We start from the raw sequence: 17,137 nt of genomic DNA on the forward strand, positions 1-17,137 counted from the left end.
CTCTCTCCCCCAGCCCCTGTCTTAACGTCTTGGGTCTTCTGGTCCTCTCTAGTGGGGTCTGGGGGAGCTGTTCTCTTATCTTTGACCCCCCGTGCCCTGTCTACTGCTCATCAGCCGATTCAGTCCAGAAACAGACGATGAAACTGAGCGGGGGGAGGGTTGTCTGAAGCTACAGTAGATAGTGGCATTTTCGAAACAGCGGTTTGCTACAGTTTTTGACCGGACTTGCCGGCCCCGTGTGAACGCACGCTAGTGTGCTCAAAACGGATGCGCAAGGCAGGGAAAAGGTAACAAGCTCTTGCGTTGCTCGACCAGACTGTTTCAAAACAATTGCAGTGATAATGCCACTGCGTGTTAAATAAACTCATGTGCAATGAAAAATGATACAAAATAGTTTATATATAGGCTCTAAGGCAAATATTACAAGCGAAACTGTAAAACATATTTGGTCGTCTGTACTGTAAAATATTGTTTAGTTACCAAAACAGCTATTAGAGCAACTGGATTGTGAAAATATAATACAGGGAATCTGTAGATAAACGTAGAGCTTTACATAGAATTAAATAAACAAAACAGAAATGAACACAACGATGTTTAACAGCAAGTAATTAAAAAAAAACAACGAAAATTAAAATCACTTCAGTTCCGGGAGCTACATGAAATTCCACCTTTGTGTCTGTGTCTATAATAGTCAGAAACGGCTTTGTTTTCGCTCAAACAAACGTTTTTGGAAATTCTGCAGTTTTTTACAAACGGCAACACTGAAGGTAATGCGCGGTCGGGCCTGTAGGGGCGCCGTTGGCCAGGACGTCCCCCCGGCACACTGGGAATGTTGTGAACTTTTTCTTTGTTATTGTCCAGGCCGATGCCTTTTGAGTTCCTCTCGTTCATTTTCAGTTCTCATTTTGAGATTTCATAAACGCGCAGTCCTTTCTAAATTTGCCACAGCCCTAGTTTCTAAAATCAGATCTCTTATAGTGATACAAGTGTGTACCCAGCAGTTCAATAGGCTTCCAAGGTAATAGGTGTGTTACAAGGCAGTGATTTCAAGCTATCTGTACAGTCTAATGAGCTGGCAGTGAAAGCACCAGTTAACCTTTTAATGCTACTAGTATCACCTGCAAGAAAGACTTCAGTTCATGTAATAAATATTAAATGTACATCGGTATAATTCTTACCGGAGGCCTGAATGTTAGTTTCTCAGGGTCTTTCTATTTACTCTGCCATGATTATCCCATGATTTGCACTACATTTTACTGTGGGCTAGAGGAAAGAGCGCCACCTACTGGTCCGCCCACACCACTTGCTGCACCCCTGGTCCTGGAGCAACACTATCTCTGCCGGTTTCCCTTGCGGCTGAACTCTAAAACTACCGTGGTAACTGATGAATTAAGTGATCAGCTTGCTGGTTCAGGCTGCTGTTTCACTTGGTCATTTCTTCCCTGTCATAAATATCTGACTTCAAAGGGGCTCCGCTGCACAGACTCTCCTCTGCTTGATTTCTGGCTGAACTGTTAAGATCGTACCGGTCGATGGATTCATGCCAGGCCCAGACACGCCCATGATGAGTGTTTTGTCCATTTCAGGGTCCCCAAACCCAGAAATCGGTATTGGAATTGATACCCAATACAAATTCCATTTGGCCTTTTAAGAGATAAAATGAAATTTACAAATAAGCCCTCAACAGAAATCAATGAGCCCATGAGTAAGATCTCAGGTGTAGCATAAACAAGTTCCTCCAGGACCAGGGTTTGGAATCACTGGATGATCACAGCAAGTGCTAATTTGGGAAGCTGGATCCACTCCTGATTCTCGGAATCATGAAGGTTCCCTCTACTCTACCACTGAAGTTACAGGTATGAGCAGAAAGGCAGCCTTCGGAGATCTCATTGCTTTCTAAATAAAACAGATAGAAGCATCAATATGAAGGGCCTCCAGTCCTAGTCCTGGAGGGGCTGCTGTTCCTGCAGGTGCTCTTTGTCTCTTTAATCACACAGCACCAGAAGAGCTGGGGGTTCAATAGATCCACTCCAGCCCCTAATGAGTTAATTTGGCCTCAAGAGCTGCTTTGGAATGAAAACCTACAGACACGTCAGCCCCCCTGCAAAAGGAATTGGACAGCCCCGATTTGTATCATTTAATTTCTACCAACAAAAAAAGAAAAATGTTGCAAGGTTAATTTAAATTATCAACAGATTATGAAAGCTGCAGTACTTCCGGCAACAGTCTTAATGCATTTTTTCTCTCTTGATTTTCTCAGTTTTCTCTTTATAAATGAGGGTACAGCTTCCTCTCGGTGGATATTTTCCCCAGCACCTCTCCGCTGAACTGGTACGTCAGCTTTTTCTTGACCTTCTTCACCTCCCCGGTCTTGCCGTAGTTCCTGAGGGCACGTGCCATCTTCTGGTAGGTCATCTTCTTGCGGTTCCCTTTCTGCACGCCCCAGCGGTTGGCCAGCGCCTCCTTGTGCTTGGAGGAGAACTGGAAAGTCCCCTTCTCCTTGTCTACCCACCAGATACTGTCCTTCATGTCCCCGTTGCGCAGCAGGTCCAGCAGAAACTGGTACAGGCGGATTTTCTTCTTGTTACCTGCAGCGGGACAGCGGGCTGGTGAGTACTGCGCCGGCACAGCGCCCTCATCAAGCTCACCTGCCTGGCCGGAACTGATCCGGTCCAGCCGGTATTGGGCTCATTTAGCTTGTTTAGCTCATTTAGCTTGTTAAAGAGCCGGGTTTGATTGGAAACTGGTAGATACACCAGCCGTCCTGAAAAATTATGCACTTTGATGAAAGGCACAATGAAAAATAATCCTCACACTTCTATAGCTCTTTTCTGGACCCTCTGCTCAAAGCGCTTTACATGAAATGGGGATCCCCTCCACCCCCACCAGTGTGCAGCCCCACCTGAATGATGCTCCAGTCCCCTCACACACACCAGCTCTCAGTGGGGAGGAGAGCAGAGTGATGAAGCCAGTTCAGAGATGGAGGTTATTAGGAGGCAATGACTGGTAAAGGCCAATGGGATATTTGGTAACACCTCTACTCTTTACAAGAAATGCCCTGGGATTTTTAATGACCACTGAGAGTCAGGACCTCAGTTTTATGTCTCATTCTAAGAACGGCACCTTTTTTTACAGTATAGTGTCCCCGTCACTATACTGGGGCATCAGGACCCACACAGACTGCAGGGTGAGCGCCCCCTGCTGGCTCCACTAACACCTGCTGAGCTTCAGTGGACTGCCAGCTGTGAGCTGCAAGGTGATATACTGTAGCTGCTGGTAGTCTAACAAGCACATCTTTACAAAAACGGTTATTGACAAAAAATGAAAAAGGTTAAAAATGAGAAATAATGGGATTATCTGACCCATTTGTGGTGTCATAGAAGACACTGTACTCTAGATCCAAGACTTACAGTATGTTAAGGTATGGCTTCTCTCCTTATCTCTGATAACATGAGAATAATCTCTGTCTTGTTCAGTGCACAGCATAAGGGTTCCTTTTGCAGGACAGCGGCCTTATTGTAAAAAATACAGCTTCTGATTTTTATGTCCACTTTGAGAAAGCTGCCCTGTGCTAAACATTTCATTGCAATTTGGCAGGTTTGCCCTGGATTTCCTGTTTCTTCTGTGCAGGTTTCATCACGTGTTAACTACAGTACATGTTAACTGCGATAACACGTTTTATTTTTACCAGCACAAATGTTTATAAGGGAATTATCACACATCATCAACTTTATCACACCCTGGTCAGCTAAAGGGGGTACAGTATAGGAAATCAAAGTGAAAGTTAGTTAAAGGTGTCAAAAGAGAGAAAAAACAGACGAATGATCTATTGGAATGACTGCAGTTTCAGTGGTAATTACTGGTATTATATTACAAGGCAATCCCTTGACGGACACCACTCACCTGGCTCCCCACTGGTGGGACAGGGCAGGTGGTCAACCAGGTCGGCCTCTCCGTCTGAGACCTCAAAGGGCGGGCTCCTTCTCTCCATGTCCTCCTCATCGGAGCTGCGCTGGGCAGGGGAGGTGTAAGGGTACCTGCGCTGCATGTACTGCATCTGAAACGGCAGTGGGATGTTTGTAGCCTTCTGTACGCTTGACGCAGAGAGTGGCGGGAGTGTGTAACAAGCCGCCCTGACCACGCTGTTGAAGTTGATGCCCTGGCTTGATTCAAGAAAAGGCTGGGTAAGATCCTGGAATCATTCAGCTGCTTACTACCGAACAGGCTAGACTGGGCTGAATGGCTTCTTCTCATCTGCGATAGATAAGATAAGAGAGAAGGCATCCCTGCTGCCTGGACTGTAAACATACCAGGGTTTTTGTTTGCTTTAGAAAATGCACTTATTTTAGCTGTGTCGCTTGATTCCATAAGGAGACAGAAATTTGATTTGAGGGTAGATGTAGAACCTGCTGAAGTTTGTCAGTTCTCATGGGGATGTGGCGCTGAAGTGTGGAATCCAAGAATCTGGGCTTCTTTTTTGTTCAGTGGACAAAATAGCCATGTTTCTAAAAACTATATTGCTACAAAGAGGCACGTTTTAAATATTCAGCAGTCTACAGTACACAACTCTTAAAGACACAAACGCATAGGAAATTTACCACTCGAGACCTCAGACTTATACTGAAAGAGGAAGTTAAAAGCTGAGAAGAAAATGCGAGGGTGGTTACAGAGGATTTAGCAAAATGTCTTGCTGTGGGAACCACTTTGTCTTCAAATTTCAAATTTCAGTGGCACAGAGTGGGGACAGAGAGCTTGTGGCCGAAGGGAACATAAAACATAATTTGGGCATTGGAAAAGTGCATCACCTGCACTTCTGTGGGCTCAGGCTGTCCCCGGATACACAATCCATAGAGCAGGCGAATCGCTGTGATTATATCAATCATTTGTCTCTCTTCTTTCAAAACACTTAACATTGGCTCAAATTCCTGTTACAGTTACAGGGTGCAGAGGGGCCCCTTTAACACTGAGTAAAATAATCTTAAAAAGAAACCACTTAACCAGTTGTCACATTCACAAGGTGACATGAGTGTGATCTGTTGTGCTGTATTTTCTTAAGACCTTCTCAGAGGTCTTTCTCATCGTCGAAATGCCGTCTCTAAAGAAGGCCTTTCCGTCTATCCCTTTACAGACATCGTCGGCTAGGGCTCTGCTTCCCAGCAGATGTTGGGAAAGGGGGAAACGAGCTGTGGCGGGGCCCGCAGAGAGGGGGAATATCCACCCCGCTGTCCGGCGAGGCGACGACACTTTCACGAGTGCGTGTGATGCACACTCCATAAGGATGCTGCCCCCGCGCAACTTAACAAATACAAATGAAATAAGATCTGAGGTACAGACATACATACTGCAGACAGCAGCGACTAAGGACACTGGAGCACCACAGAGTGTGTCTGGCATCACTCTTTCTGATGGTTTCCGTGGTAAATTCAGCGCAGACGTCTTGCGCTTGCATCTGCTATCGGTTCCCTTAGCTTTAACGGGTGCCAACGGCAATGCAGGAGAACATGAGAGCACCGTGACCTAACGTAGTCACAGAGGATGACCCCAGGGGTAGAGCGCACTGCAGGTTACTTATAAAACATTATACGAAGGCTTTAGAGTAGGCTAGAAGAGAGAATTACTTCCACTTCCCAGCTGGTTGGTATTTGTCTATGATTTTCATGGCTTACGAGTTAAGTTAAAGAAAAACGTTGTTCTAACATTCAGCGTCGGTCATCGTAATCTGTGATTAACCATTTGTTTTTTGCACAGCTTTGCCTATGTTTTGTTTTATCAAAATCACGAATCTCTTCCCAGGTGGCAGGCATTTGGAAAAAAATACTTACATAAAGAATGATGACTTTAATTATTGTTGTATTAGTAGAATTATACCATTTTAATTAATCTGAACTAGTACTGAGTTCAGTCTACCTTCAGGTGATTAGCTATAGTATATGGAAAGATAGTGCCCTGGGGTTGTCAGTGATTTTCTCCTGCTGTTATCTGGCTTTCACCTGTAAGTGTACCTCCAGCAGCTCGGCACACGCTGCTGTGGAGGACGGGGGCAGAGCAGGTTCTCTGTAAAGCGAAAGGGGAAGCAGGGTGCTAGAAGGGGTTTTCTCGTGTGTCTCTGGCCCTCAGACCTCCTCTGTTGCAATGTGGGCTAGACAGCTGGGCGCTGGTGGCCTCACGGCCACACTGTCAACGAGCTTCGGGCAGCCAGGCAGTTTGCGTGTGAAAGGCAACAACAGCAACACACGCCGACAAGTTACATTTTCTATCACTCACGTGAACAAGCAGTACCCTAAGGACCCTAAAACGAGGCTTCTGAAATAACACGACTTCTGTTTCACCTGTGGTTGCCTTTTGTGTGCGATTGTTACTTAACAGGCGAGAGAACTAGAATCAATCAGCAATCTAAAAATAGCATTCAGCTAGCGTGTTTAAAGATGATCTATAGCTTCTGTCTCCCGACGATATTGCTACTGAGCCTCGATTCCTTGGAAACTATACTCACAAAACGAACCTAAAACACATTTCCCTGCGATTACATTGAATTCACATTGAATTTGCATACCAGAGTATAATTATGGGTGATGTACGCCACACTACTAAATGGCCACATAAACTAGTCATTTAGTGTTTTCACTGGTTGAGATAAAAGAGAGTGCAATATCTCTGACACACAGAGTACATCATTTTTCATCCACGAAATTACACTGGTGCACCTTTCCAGTTAAGAGTACATAATACTAACTTACAAATGTGGATTTCAGTTCCATAGACACAGTGAGGGTCTTAATCTTTAAAAAAAGCATGTGGGCTACATAAAATTAATGTTTTATTCCCAGCACTGTTTTTACCAGCAAAAAGAAGCTTGTACATTTTGCCCTCTCGTGTTTTTGGATTAATTTTCGGAGCTCTCACAGTGAGCTCTTCTACCCTGTTATAAAAAGCGCTCACCCTTACTGTTCTGGTGTTAACTTACCGAAATTATTTAAGGGAAAGGAAGAAAAAATGCTCAAAAAAGTGTGCTGTGCTTTCACAGATATTGCGCGTGGTGGTGAGGGTTTTTTAGTGAGACTGATTTTCTTGAAGCCACCTGGAACAGCCCCTCCCCTCCCCTGACCACCCCCTCCCTCACCAGGAGCATGTCCCAATAACGAACAGTAAAATTGGGTAAATAATGAAAATCCACAGCCAAGCGGTTAGTGAGTCTGCACAATTCGGCGTCGCCCTCAGAGCTGTCACGTAGAGGCAACACTTACTCAGGAAAAGACAGTGTTGGGCAACGCTATCTCACAGCAAACAATGCTCAGATCCCACACAATTAAAAAAAAACACTCACTGCAATGTGGCATCTACTTTAAACAGCTAAAAGTCCCTGCTGTAATCACCTTTTTATAAGGCTAGCTGAGACCAACATTCAAGTAACTGTTACAGCACATCAAGAGCTCAGAAGAGTGAGCAGCCAAAGCATGAATTCTGAATTTAGTGCAGAATACAATCTATGGGCCTGTCCTCAGATCATGAAGCCATTGCAGCTTTATTTGTTCACAAAATAAACAGCTGTGTGTGTGTGGGACGGGTATTTTCTGTCAAATTTTTGAGTGGCATTGTAAATAGGAGATCTTTCTAATTCTTGAAACATAAAAATTGAGTTATTTTGGCTTTATTAGAGGGTCGGTGGCATGCAACCCAAATGGCAGTTCCATCTCTGAAAGCCCCCTGTCCATACTCTGCCATCAGACAGGCTCGGTGCATTAGCATGTATTTCGATTCTTAAGATGAGCACTAGTGAAGATGGCTCATCAAAACCTGAACCCACCCACTAATCCACCATTCCACAGAGCCGCTTCACGAACGCCCTGACGGTCGACGTGTACTGGAATTGGAATTTGTCAGCGGCTCAGACTTGGGCTTTCATCTGGGTCGGAAACAAAATGGCAAGCGTGCCTTAAAAAGATTCACAAACGTAGCTTTTCTTCGTAGGCAAGAACTGTTCCCCACAGAAGGTAACAGCAGGTTTACAAGTTTACAAGTGTTGCAACTTTTTATCGCTGTTTATATTAGTACAACCGATCCTAACGGTTCCCCTTTGGTCTTGTGTAAAATCAGAGGTTTTAAATCAAGGGGATGTCTGTCATGAACCAAGCTACAGCAGGACATTTTCCCGGCGTACTTTATATACACTGAACAAAGCTCGACAGCTGATGACTGCTTCAAACTGGACAGGAGTGCCAGAACATTTTGGGCACATTGTTGTTGCTGACTATGGAAATACCCAACTTTCCTTCTGTTCTGAGAAAACACAGAAAGTGCTGACTATTCATGCATGCTTTCTGCATATATTTCCACTACCTGCCTTTATGCTGGACGCTGTTGTTGAGACACTTCACAGCCAGACTGCCTGGCACACGATGTGTATTTCGTTGTGTAACCCACCAAAAAGCTTCTGACGTTCCCAAAGTGCTCCAATTCTGTTTTTCCCCCCTCACTTGTCCCCCCGATGCCGTTGAGCAATCCCGAAGCCTCCGAAGGCTCCCAGGCCCGATTGCAACACGGCTGCCTGGTAACAGGGCTCGGTCACACGAGATCGAAACGAGAACATGGTTGCTCGCAGATGGATTTCCATTTCCTTTTCCTGTGTAAAAACCCTGCCCTTGGCTTCGACCAATTCTTTCGCCAGCGCGATTTGGTGGAAAGAACGTCTCCGGGAGAATGCCACCCACCCTTTTCTGTTTTTCCGCGTTTGCGCCCACGCCCCCCCGTCCGGGACGCCCCCCCCGCGCGGAGATGTGGGAGGGGGTCGGTGTCGGGCCGCGGGGGGCAGCAGGAGGGGCAGGAGCTCACCTGGGGGGAGATTGTGAGGTGGGTGCTGCTCAGCCCGGGGTCTATGGAGTGCACGGGTTCGATTTCGCCGTAGCGGGCGAAGGGCTGTACCGGAAAGGGCTGCACGCTCTGCAGTTCGGTGAAGTGGTTTTCGGGGAACCCCTCAAACTCGCTGGGGTGGATGGGGTGATGGTGGTAGTCCCAGTAGTGCTCTGCAAGACAAGGAAAAACAACGCTTTAACATGGTCATACTCTGACCTTTGACCCCACCCAACACTCGCTCTGCTCCGGTTTTTTTTTTTATTTGGAGGACTTCCTGCACACTCAGATCCATGGAGGTCCTTCAAATACAGCTCTGCTGAGAGAACCGGACTGTGTCTACGCCGTTATGGCTAACAGCAGACAACATGCGTCGGCCGTCCCTGAAACTCCTCCCGCTGCGTAACGTGGGCAGATGCCTGCCACGGCCATGGGCGCTTTTTCCGAGGCTGCGCGACACAGGAAACCTGTGTCTGGGCCTGTACCACAGTGAGGCCCGCGCTAAAACCATTCTCGTTAACCCGCTTGTCCGCTCCCCTCGATTTCTGAGCTGTTTCCGTCGCCGTGACGCTCATCACATCCAGCAGCTTATCTTTGCCCAGAGGAGGGTGATGATGTCACTCGGGTTCCCAGCCTGCGACAAACCAGGCACCTGCTATCATTCGGTGACATCGGTCCTTTGGTCTAGAATCGCAACTTGCTTACTTAAACTAGGATGGCAGTTTCCATTTGTTTCTTAAAAAAAGCTACATTCGCATTTTCCCCTTTTCTAAAATGCTAACGATTCATTTGGAAAATTCAGTGACTTTACTGGTTGATCGCTTACAGCAGCCTGCACAGAACAGTTACCTTTCCTAACATGTAAATAGTCATGCTATTGTACAGTGTTCCGGGGTGAAATGCACACCTCCCACTTTAGACGAACGGGAGGTTCAAATGTCTCAGCGTTTACACCGTCAAACTAGTCATTGGCATTGAAAAGCTTGATTGTATTTCTCAAGTTGTCTATACGTTTTAACCCACAGGTTTTCTGAGCAAAGTCACAGCTCAGAAAACTGTGAACTAGACTTAGGCAGCCATCGAGCTTGTGGCCAGTCCCAGTATGCCCTTTGCCCGATACCAAACAAGGCAACATTTCCAGTAACACCCGCCAGCCTTCTCTTTCAAGGGACGTTAATGACATCCCACCTAGGTTAAAAGTAAACTGTAAAGGATCTCACATCCCAAATGATGCAGCAGAGGCAGTCAGTGCCGTCCAACCAGGAGTGTGTCTGATGGCATAAAGCCGTCTCAATAAAAAAGCAACACACAAAAGCATGTGGAGCACAAGAGCACCTAGCCTGTAGCATGGTGTTTCCATGAATTCCTGCGATATGGGAATGCAATCCAAGCTTTTTCCTACCTTTCACCCCACTGTCTGCCACCTCGCTGCCCTCGCTGCACATACCTCTTGGTCTAACTGGAATTTTCCAAAACAGAAAAAAAAAACAGGGTGGGGGTCTGGTTTATCTGGTACTTAGATCAAGCAACACTGCCTTCAACACATTTATTTAAGCAGCCCTGAAGTGACAGTGAGAAACAGGCAAATTTGTTTTTCATACACTGTATGTCACAGGGATGCTGAAAATGTCTAAAGTAACTAAAATGTAAATCACTGATCTTGTAGTCTAAGTTTTAAAGTAAAGCACTGTACTTTGAATTTGTTTCTTCCAGTTTTACTGCTTCTAAGAACTAAAGTTAAAATCGCACATTAGGTAGAATGCCACACTATGTTTTATAGCGAAGTCACTCTTCCTGTTAATTCTCTTTTCTCCTTTGCAGCAAGGTCAGAATTAGGGTCACTTTCATCAGCAAAAACCTCTTCCCTCCCAGTGTGTCAGCGCTTGTCATTATGAATCAATTCTCAGGCATCTACAACACGTGCACCAGTTGACCGAACGGTGTGTACTATGAAAGACAATATGAATATCAAGTCTATTCATCCCACCCTTCCTCAACCAGTCTTTCTTCCAGGCCTTTTTTTCTCAGTCTAAAGAGATTACAGGTTGTACAGGACTCACACTAAATTAGGTCATATATAATATATCCATCCATTAGGAGATGTTGCTTTTTCCTTGTAAGGATTGTGGCACCATGGAGTCCATCTTAGAAGCATAGGGCAAAAGGCAGGATACACCCTGGACAGGACACCAGTCCATCAGAGGGCACAATGCACTACCACACCCTGGACAGTCCAACACAGGGCACAAGGCAGGATACACCCTGGACAGGACATCAGTCCATCACAGTGCACAAGGCAGTACCACACCCAGGACAGTCCATCACAGTGCACAAAGCAGCAACACATTCTAGACAGGACAAAAGTCCATTATAGGGCACAAGGCAGGATACACCCTGGACAGGACACCGGTCCATCACAGGGCACAAGGCAGTACCACACCCTGGACAGTCTATCACAGGTCACAAGGCAGTACCACAGCCTGGACAGTCCATCACAGTGCACAAGGCAGTACCACAGCCTGGACAGTCCATCACAGTGCACAAGGCAGTACCACAGCCTGGACAGTCCATCACAGTGCACAAAGCAGCAACACATCCTAGACAGGACAAAAGTCCATTATAGGGCACATAGCAGGATACACCCTGGACAGGATAATAGTTCATCACAGGGCATAAGGCAGAATACACCCTGCACAGGACACCAGTCCATCACAGGACACAGGGCAGGACCACACCCTGGACAGGACACCAGTTCATCACAGAATACACACACCCTGGCCAGGACACCAGTCCATTGCAGTGCAGACACACACACAGGCTAACACCTCTCCAGCATGCCTCTGAAAGGTGGGAATAACCTGGAGCAGATGGAGAAAACACAGGGGGAATGTGCAACTCCAAAAAGAGGTCATCTCTGTCCAGAATCGAACCCAGGACCCAAACTCCGCAAGGCAGCAGTGCTAACAGCCATGCAAACACACTGCCATAGTATAATATAAAAAGGTCAGGGACAGGAACGTGAGTTCACTGAAGGTAATCACAGTGTTCTGTTTGCTGTTCAAAATATCTTTCACTTTGCAGCCCAGATGTGTTCCTATAGCAGTTCAGCAGCTTTTTTTTTTGTGACAAACTGACTGACAAGAGGTCACAGAAAGAACTGGGGGGTGTGAGTTACAGTTAGACACTTTAAATAAACATCTGTAGACTCACTGCAGCTGGTTGCTGCAGATTAAAAACCACGTGACACCAGGACAGTAATAGTGCATTAAATACATTCTGGCATCTGCCGGGCTGATTTCAAGAGGCCGACGTTTTCTGGCACGGTTAATCCAAAGAGTTCCCATAAAATCTGCTCGCGTAAAGCAGGATTAGCTCAGCTGCTTCCATCAGCACTGTGAGCCCAACTGAGCTGCATGACAGCTCTCGGGAGCACGGGGGACATGCTGAAAGGGGGTAAAGATGTATACATTTAATTAGAATGCAAATGCCCTGTGCTGAGGATGCACTCGATGTGGAAAGGCCTCACTTTCTTGCCACGATTCTCCATCCCACGTTCTCTCCACCCTGGATCCGGCCAGGAATGGGTGTGATAAAATGTGCCGCCCAGAGGTGCACGCAGGGCCCACCACAGTGTCCGACCTGCAGTCTTTTCCCCGCTGGTGCAATGCCTATCCGAAGGCCAGGCCGGGAAACCGGCGGGGCCGCGGTCAATGCAAGCGGAAGACCGGGACCTCTTTCTTGGCGCTCCGTGCCTATTCCAGTCGTCCCCTTCCCCGCTCCCCCCCTCCAGCGTTTCCGCTTCGGATCGGTCACCGGATTCAAGACACCGCGGTTGGGCTGTGCGGAACTAAGAAAGTGTCTGCGACTGACGGTCAAGACTCGTTCACTGGTCCAAGAGCACTAGGGACTACACCCCCTGCCCACGCCTGCTGCATAAAAATCCCTGTTGCAGACCCCCCGTTGCTCTGCAGAAACAATCCGCAGACGTCCGTGTGGAAACAGATGGGAAAAATGCCTAAAGCAAAACTGATATTCTGTCTGTGGCAATGACACACAATCTCCGAATCCTGCCCCAGAGGAACAGAGTCAGCGATCGCTCCTTACAGCTAGAAACATGCCTACTGGTTTTAAAATACTGTGGCTCACCACCCACTAATCTACTAGTGCTTAATTACATGGTTATGACACTCGTGCCAGTCTAACACTAAGCGGTACACAAAGGGATAGATAATGCACAGCTAATTTTAAACGTCTGTATACCGCGTATGAGCATGGCATCTCAGAATTATCCATCCCCTAAAAAAGAGTGGCGCCATTACGCTCCCCTCAGGTATTTATACGAAATAACTTCAACTGTTGCATTTTGAAGCAAAACGAAAACAACACACTTCATCTCCAGACACTTATGGCCAGACACGTACTGGCCGCATAAAAAGCCAGCAACTGTTCTATTCACTCGGACGGAGCCCAGAGAAAGGGTTAGACTGGGATCCCGTTTATGGCGGGGACTGGGGATAACTCCAGCAGCCACAACACAGCGATTATACCGGAGGTCATGCACGCCGAGCCTCTGGAGAAGCACACGCGTTTGCCCCTGTTTGAAATGCCGATACACAGAGGAGGCTTCAGTGCCGCGGGTGTTTGACGCCTTTGGTATTTACAGTACATGTTCCTCTTCAGTCCGGTCTGTATTATCATGTCTCTTCGTCAGCATGGTCCTCCGAGTTTGTTTTGGTTTTGCTTTGCTAAGCGACTCCACATTTCCTTTCCTCTTTTTTTCTGTTCTTTGCATTAATATCTTCCCTTTTTTCGGTGTCTTTTTGGTTACATCAGCAGTTTTTCTTTTTACATTAAATCACTTACTGGAATAAAATTGCAGGTGTATTCTAACCGAAGTTATAGATTATTTTTCTAAACCCCTTACTTTTAAGACAAAACAACCCGTGTACGTGGGTGACCTTTACAAGGGGGTAAAGTCATTACAATTAATATATCCATCTAAGAAATTCCACTTTACATCATCGCACGACTAAACAGAACCAATTGTGCACATACCATTTTAACTTAAAAGATATGTGTAATTATTGTTAAAATTAAAAACAAAAAGATCATTAGGAGACAAGTAAAATTCAACCTTACCTCCATGACTGTCACCATCATTAAGGTAGGGGTAATATTCGATTGGTTGTCGGTAGATATCGTGATCGTAAGTAATAATTTCTTCTGAAGACTTTTGAAATAAAACAGATGGACAGGAAACACGGCATGAGAATGCTATTTATTCAACAAGACGTGGGACATACACACTGTTGTAAAAAATAACTTTGTTCGCATGAATAGTTGTGAACTAGACAACTGTTTTTAAATGTTCAAATTTCCAACTTCATGTTACTTTTCTAATATTTCTAAAATACAAGCATCAAGTGAAGTATAAAATAGTTAATATTAGTCTCTTAGTACTGTAAGTAGCGAAATATTGTACTTGTTTATTATTTTCTTCATGTCCTGTTTCTCTCTATAGAATGTATATTTACAAAATAATCGAATCGCACACAAAACGTTGTTTTATGCATTTAAATGACTGTAAAATATGGGCACTATGCATTAAAATACTGTAAGATGAGGGCATTTTAGTATTTTCCAATAAGGTGGAAGCACTTTAAGTTAAAACGATATCACTTTATTTTTTTAAACAGTCACACATAAACATAACAAAAGTAACACAACAAAATAACTTAATGTTTACCCTTACAACATTATTGAAAATAATAAATAAATAATGAGTGTTGTTATAACACAAAAATGAAAATATACAAGTAATTGTAAACTAAAAATAACAAGACAATGCATGTTTTAACATCACTGTCCTTGAAGTGTTCTTTGTTTTAGGAATGTATATGTTTACAATAAATTGTAAAATTATATTCTCAAATATACATTACTAGGTACTCTGTAAGCTAAGAAAAATCCATGCAAGCATGATTTTACTATTTGATTTTTGAAAGATCAAAAGAACTGAGGATTGTGCTAACATTAAAACTAAAAGCAAATTTATATTATAATCCCCTCAAATGACAGAAATAATGTCCCATGGATTCGTGTGAAATACAGTACACAGCGAATTGGAAATGGTATGAGACAAGACAAACCAAAAACATTTAAACATGATTAAAAATTTGAAGGTTAAGTTGTACTGAATTTCAGAATGAGGTCAAATATGATCACCTTTTCTTGTTACTTTTAGTTTACCCTGTAATACAAACAGAATAACTTTGTTTTAATACTGCTGATGAGAATGATAGTGCATCAATATTGTTTTTTTTTTACTCTTAACTATAAATTAAGTTTATTTTTCCCATCCCCTTCCACATTACTTTTTAAATTAATCTCTTTACTGTGACCCATTACCATGGGAATAATTTCGCTTAACAGGAAAGAGCTCGAAACTACAGAAATAAATCGAAGAGGTACTTACAGGTGCAATGAGGTATCCCTCCATCCTGTGTGCATGTAGCATCAAGCAGATTGAGCAAAATAATCAGCTAACAGTCTTACTTTTCTTAGTCTCTTTCAAAACTTCAAGAAGCCATTGCATAACTCAAAAGACAATTTTCTCAACAAATCAACCGGGAGGCCACTTTTCTTCTCCGTCGGTAATTTGTCCGAGAAAAACAAATGCCTGTTGTCTGTAAAAACAGTACAAGTTTAAAAACCAATTACACACCTGTCAGATTAATACATGTACACTGTTTTTATTGTATTAACACACTGGCTGTTGCTGAAGACAATCTAAAATGGCCCTTTTTCCTTTTTTTTCAGAAAGTTCCTGATTGTAAGTGATGTGTCAGATGGAGATAGTGATTCAACTATATCTGAGTTGAAATTGTGTCATCAGCTGTCAGCCAATCAAATCAGGTCTGCGTATTTTAATGAATCAGGCCTCACCTTTTTTTCGTGACACACAGACACTTCAAATTTGGCTGAAGCAAAGTACAGTATTTACCAAATATACCAAATACCTTAGTACAATAAACACCAATTTTATATATCTATCTATCACTTTGAGTTATTTTAATTAAATGTATACAGCAAATTCTAAAAATCAGTCAGTGTAAAATTAAAACTAAATTTGAATTCTAATGCCATGCATGGCTGGACAGTTTATAAATACTTTCTGTCAAGTTGTGGTTAAAGTTTTTAAGCAGTGATGCCAGAACGATACTTGGGGCTGTGACGGGCGTCTTGACAGAATTACAGAATCAGTTTTATTTCTGAACAAATAAAATGATTTTCAAGATCCTTAATCCTTCGAAGACCTCATATCAGAATCTGTAAGGAGAGGTGTAAACAATGGAAACATGAAAAAGAGAGTTTCCAATTTCCGCTGATAATTTAACTTTTCAGATAAAACCGAAAGTAAAAAATGCATTATGATACTTGTATAAAACCCTTACCTGAAACTGTGGTGTTTATTTATAAGCTTCTGTAACATCCAAATTGACGAGTCTTTTAAACTGTACCAAGAACAGGAGAGACAGTGACTATGGTCTGCTGAAAGACCATTATCACAACGTCTTTTCAAAAACAGAGGTATAAAATATCTTTTGAAAACGCACTCATTGCCTTATGCATATGAACATCCTACAGTCTGTAAAAATGTAGTCAAGAGAATTTCTTTAGCCTTGCTGACATGTGAATTTAACAGAATCACTCACCTGACATCAGGGCAACTTTCGGTTATTCGCAGGTTTTTTTTTATGATTGTTATAAGTGTGCTGTGTTGTGGATATAGCGTATCATTAACACATCATTTGCTAAAAGTGAAGTTATGAGAAAGGCTTGTTCCCTTTTTTAATCAAAGCCCAAACACTGCTACTTCTTCCTTTTAGAGGAGCTAACTGTAACTTGGATCAGGTGGAATGTATCCCCTATGAAATATAACAACAGTCCTCTTTCTCATGTAAAATAAAAGGCTTAGCTTGTTGTCAGAGTTCCTGGACCTGTTCTCCATTGTGACCCCTGGGCTTAACACTAGGTGCAGGAGAATTGCCTATAGTAACATTTGACATTATAGGCAAAGTTATATACAGTATCCTAGTTATGTTCATTTTAAAGTAGGAGAGACCATAAAGGCACATAGAATGTATGATTATTTTCCCTATTTGTCCACATTGGTGGATATTTATGATATCCGTGGCATAATTAATTTAAAATCGAATTTATGTAAGCCAAACTCAAAGGTTGTGCAAGTGAATACACTTGTTTCTGATCCTAAGATGAAGTGGATTTA

At 43.8% G+C, this 17,137-nt stretch overlaps 1 protein-coding gene across 3 annotated transcripts; it reads right to left on the reverse strand.

The window, feature by feature from the left end:
* Window positions 1-84: 84 nt before the first annotated feature.
* spi1b (Spi-1 proto-oncogene b) lies at window positions 85-16,642 on the reverse strand. 3 transcript variants are annotated; one of them, XM_015338690.2, is made up of 7 exons: window positions 16,563-16,642; window positions 15,323-15,533; window positions 13,987-14,077; window positions 10,250-10,306; window positions 8,830-9,020; window positions 3,904-4,057; window positions 85-2,588 (listed from the first exon to the last, which is right to left on the reverse strand). In XM_015338690.2, the coding sequence occupies exons 2-7, from the start codon at window positions 15,362-15,364 to the stop codon at window positions 2,269-2,271; spliced, it is 855 nt and encodes a 284-aa protein (XP_015194176.1). In that variant the 5' UTR covers window positions 15,365-15,533; window positions 16,563-16,642; the 3' UTR covers window positions 85-2,268. The 3 variants fall into 3 exon arrangements, with proteins under 3 accessions (XP_015194176.1, XP_015194175.1, XP_006642774.1); XM_015338689.2 differs by lacking the exon at window positions 16,563-16,642 and having other exon boundaries at window positions 15,323-15,701; XM_006642711.3 differs by lacking the exons at window positions 10,250-10,306; window positions 16,563-16,642 and having other exon boundaries at window positions 15,323-15,700.
* Between the last annotated feature and the right edge of the window lie 495 nt (window positions 16,643-17,137).

The sequence above is a fragment of the Lepisosteus oculatus genome, chromosome 21 (assembly GCF_040954835.1).
Source record: "Lepisosteus oculatus isolate fLepOcu1 chromosome 21, fLepOcu1.hap2, whole genome shotgun sequence".
In the NCBI taxonomy this organism is placed as follows: domain Eukaryota; kingdom Metazoa; phylum Chordata; class Actinopteri; order Semionotiformes; family Lepisosteidae; genus Lepisosteus; species Lepisosteus oculatus.

Bases quoted from the DNA above. Each gene is read 5' to 3' on its own strand.
- spi1b (XM_015338690.2), bottom strand. From the start codon at position 15,364: ATGCTACATGCACACAGGATGGAGGGATACCTCATTGCACCT. The intron at 14,078-15,322 runs GTAAGTACCTCT...TTATTTCAAAAG, and splicing joins AGGGATACCTCATTGCACCT to TCTTCAGAAGAAATTATTAC. The intron at 2,589-3,903 runs GTGAGTGGTGTC...GTCCCGCTGCAG, and splicing joins TCCCACCAGTGGGGAGCCAG to GTAACAAGAAGAAAATCCGC.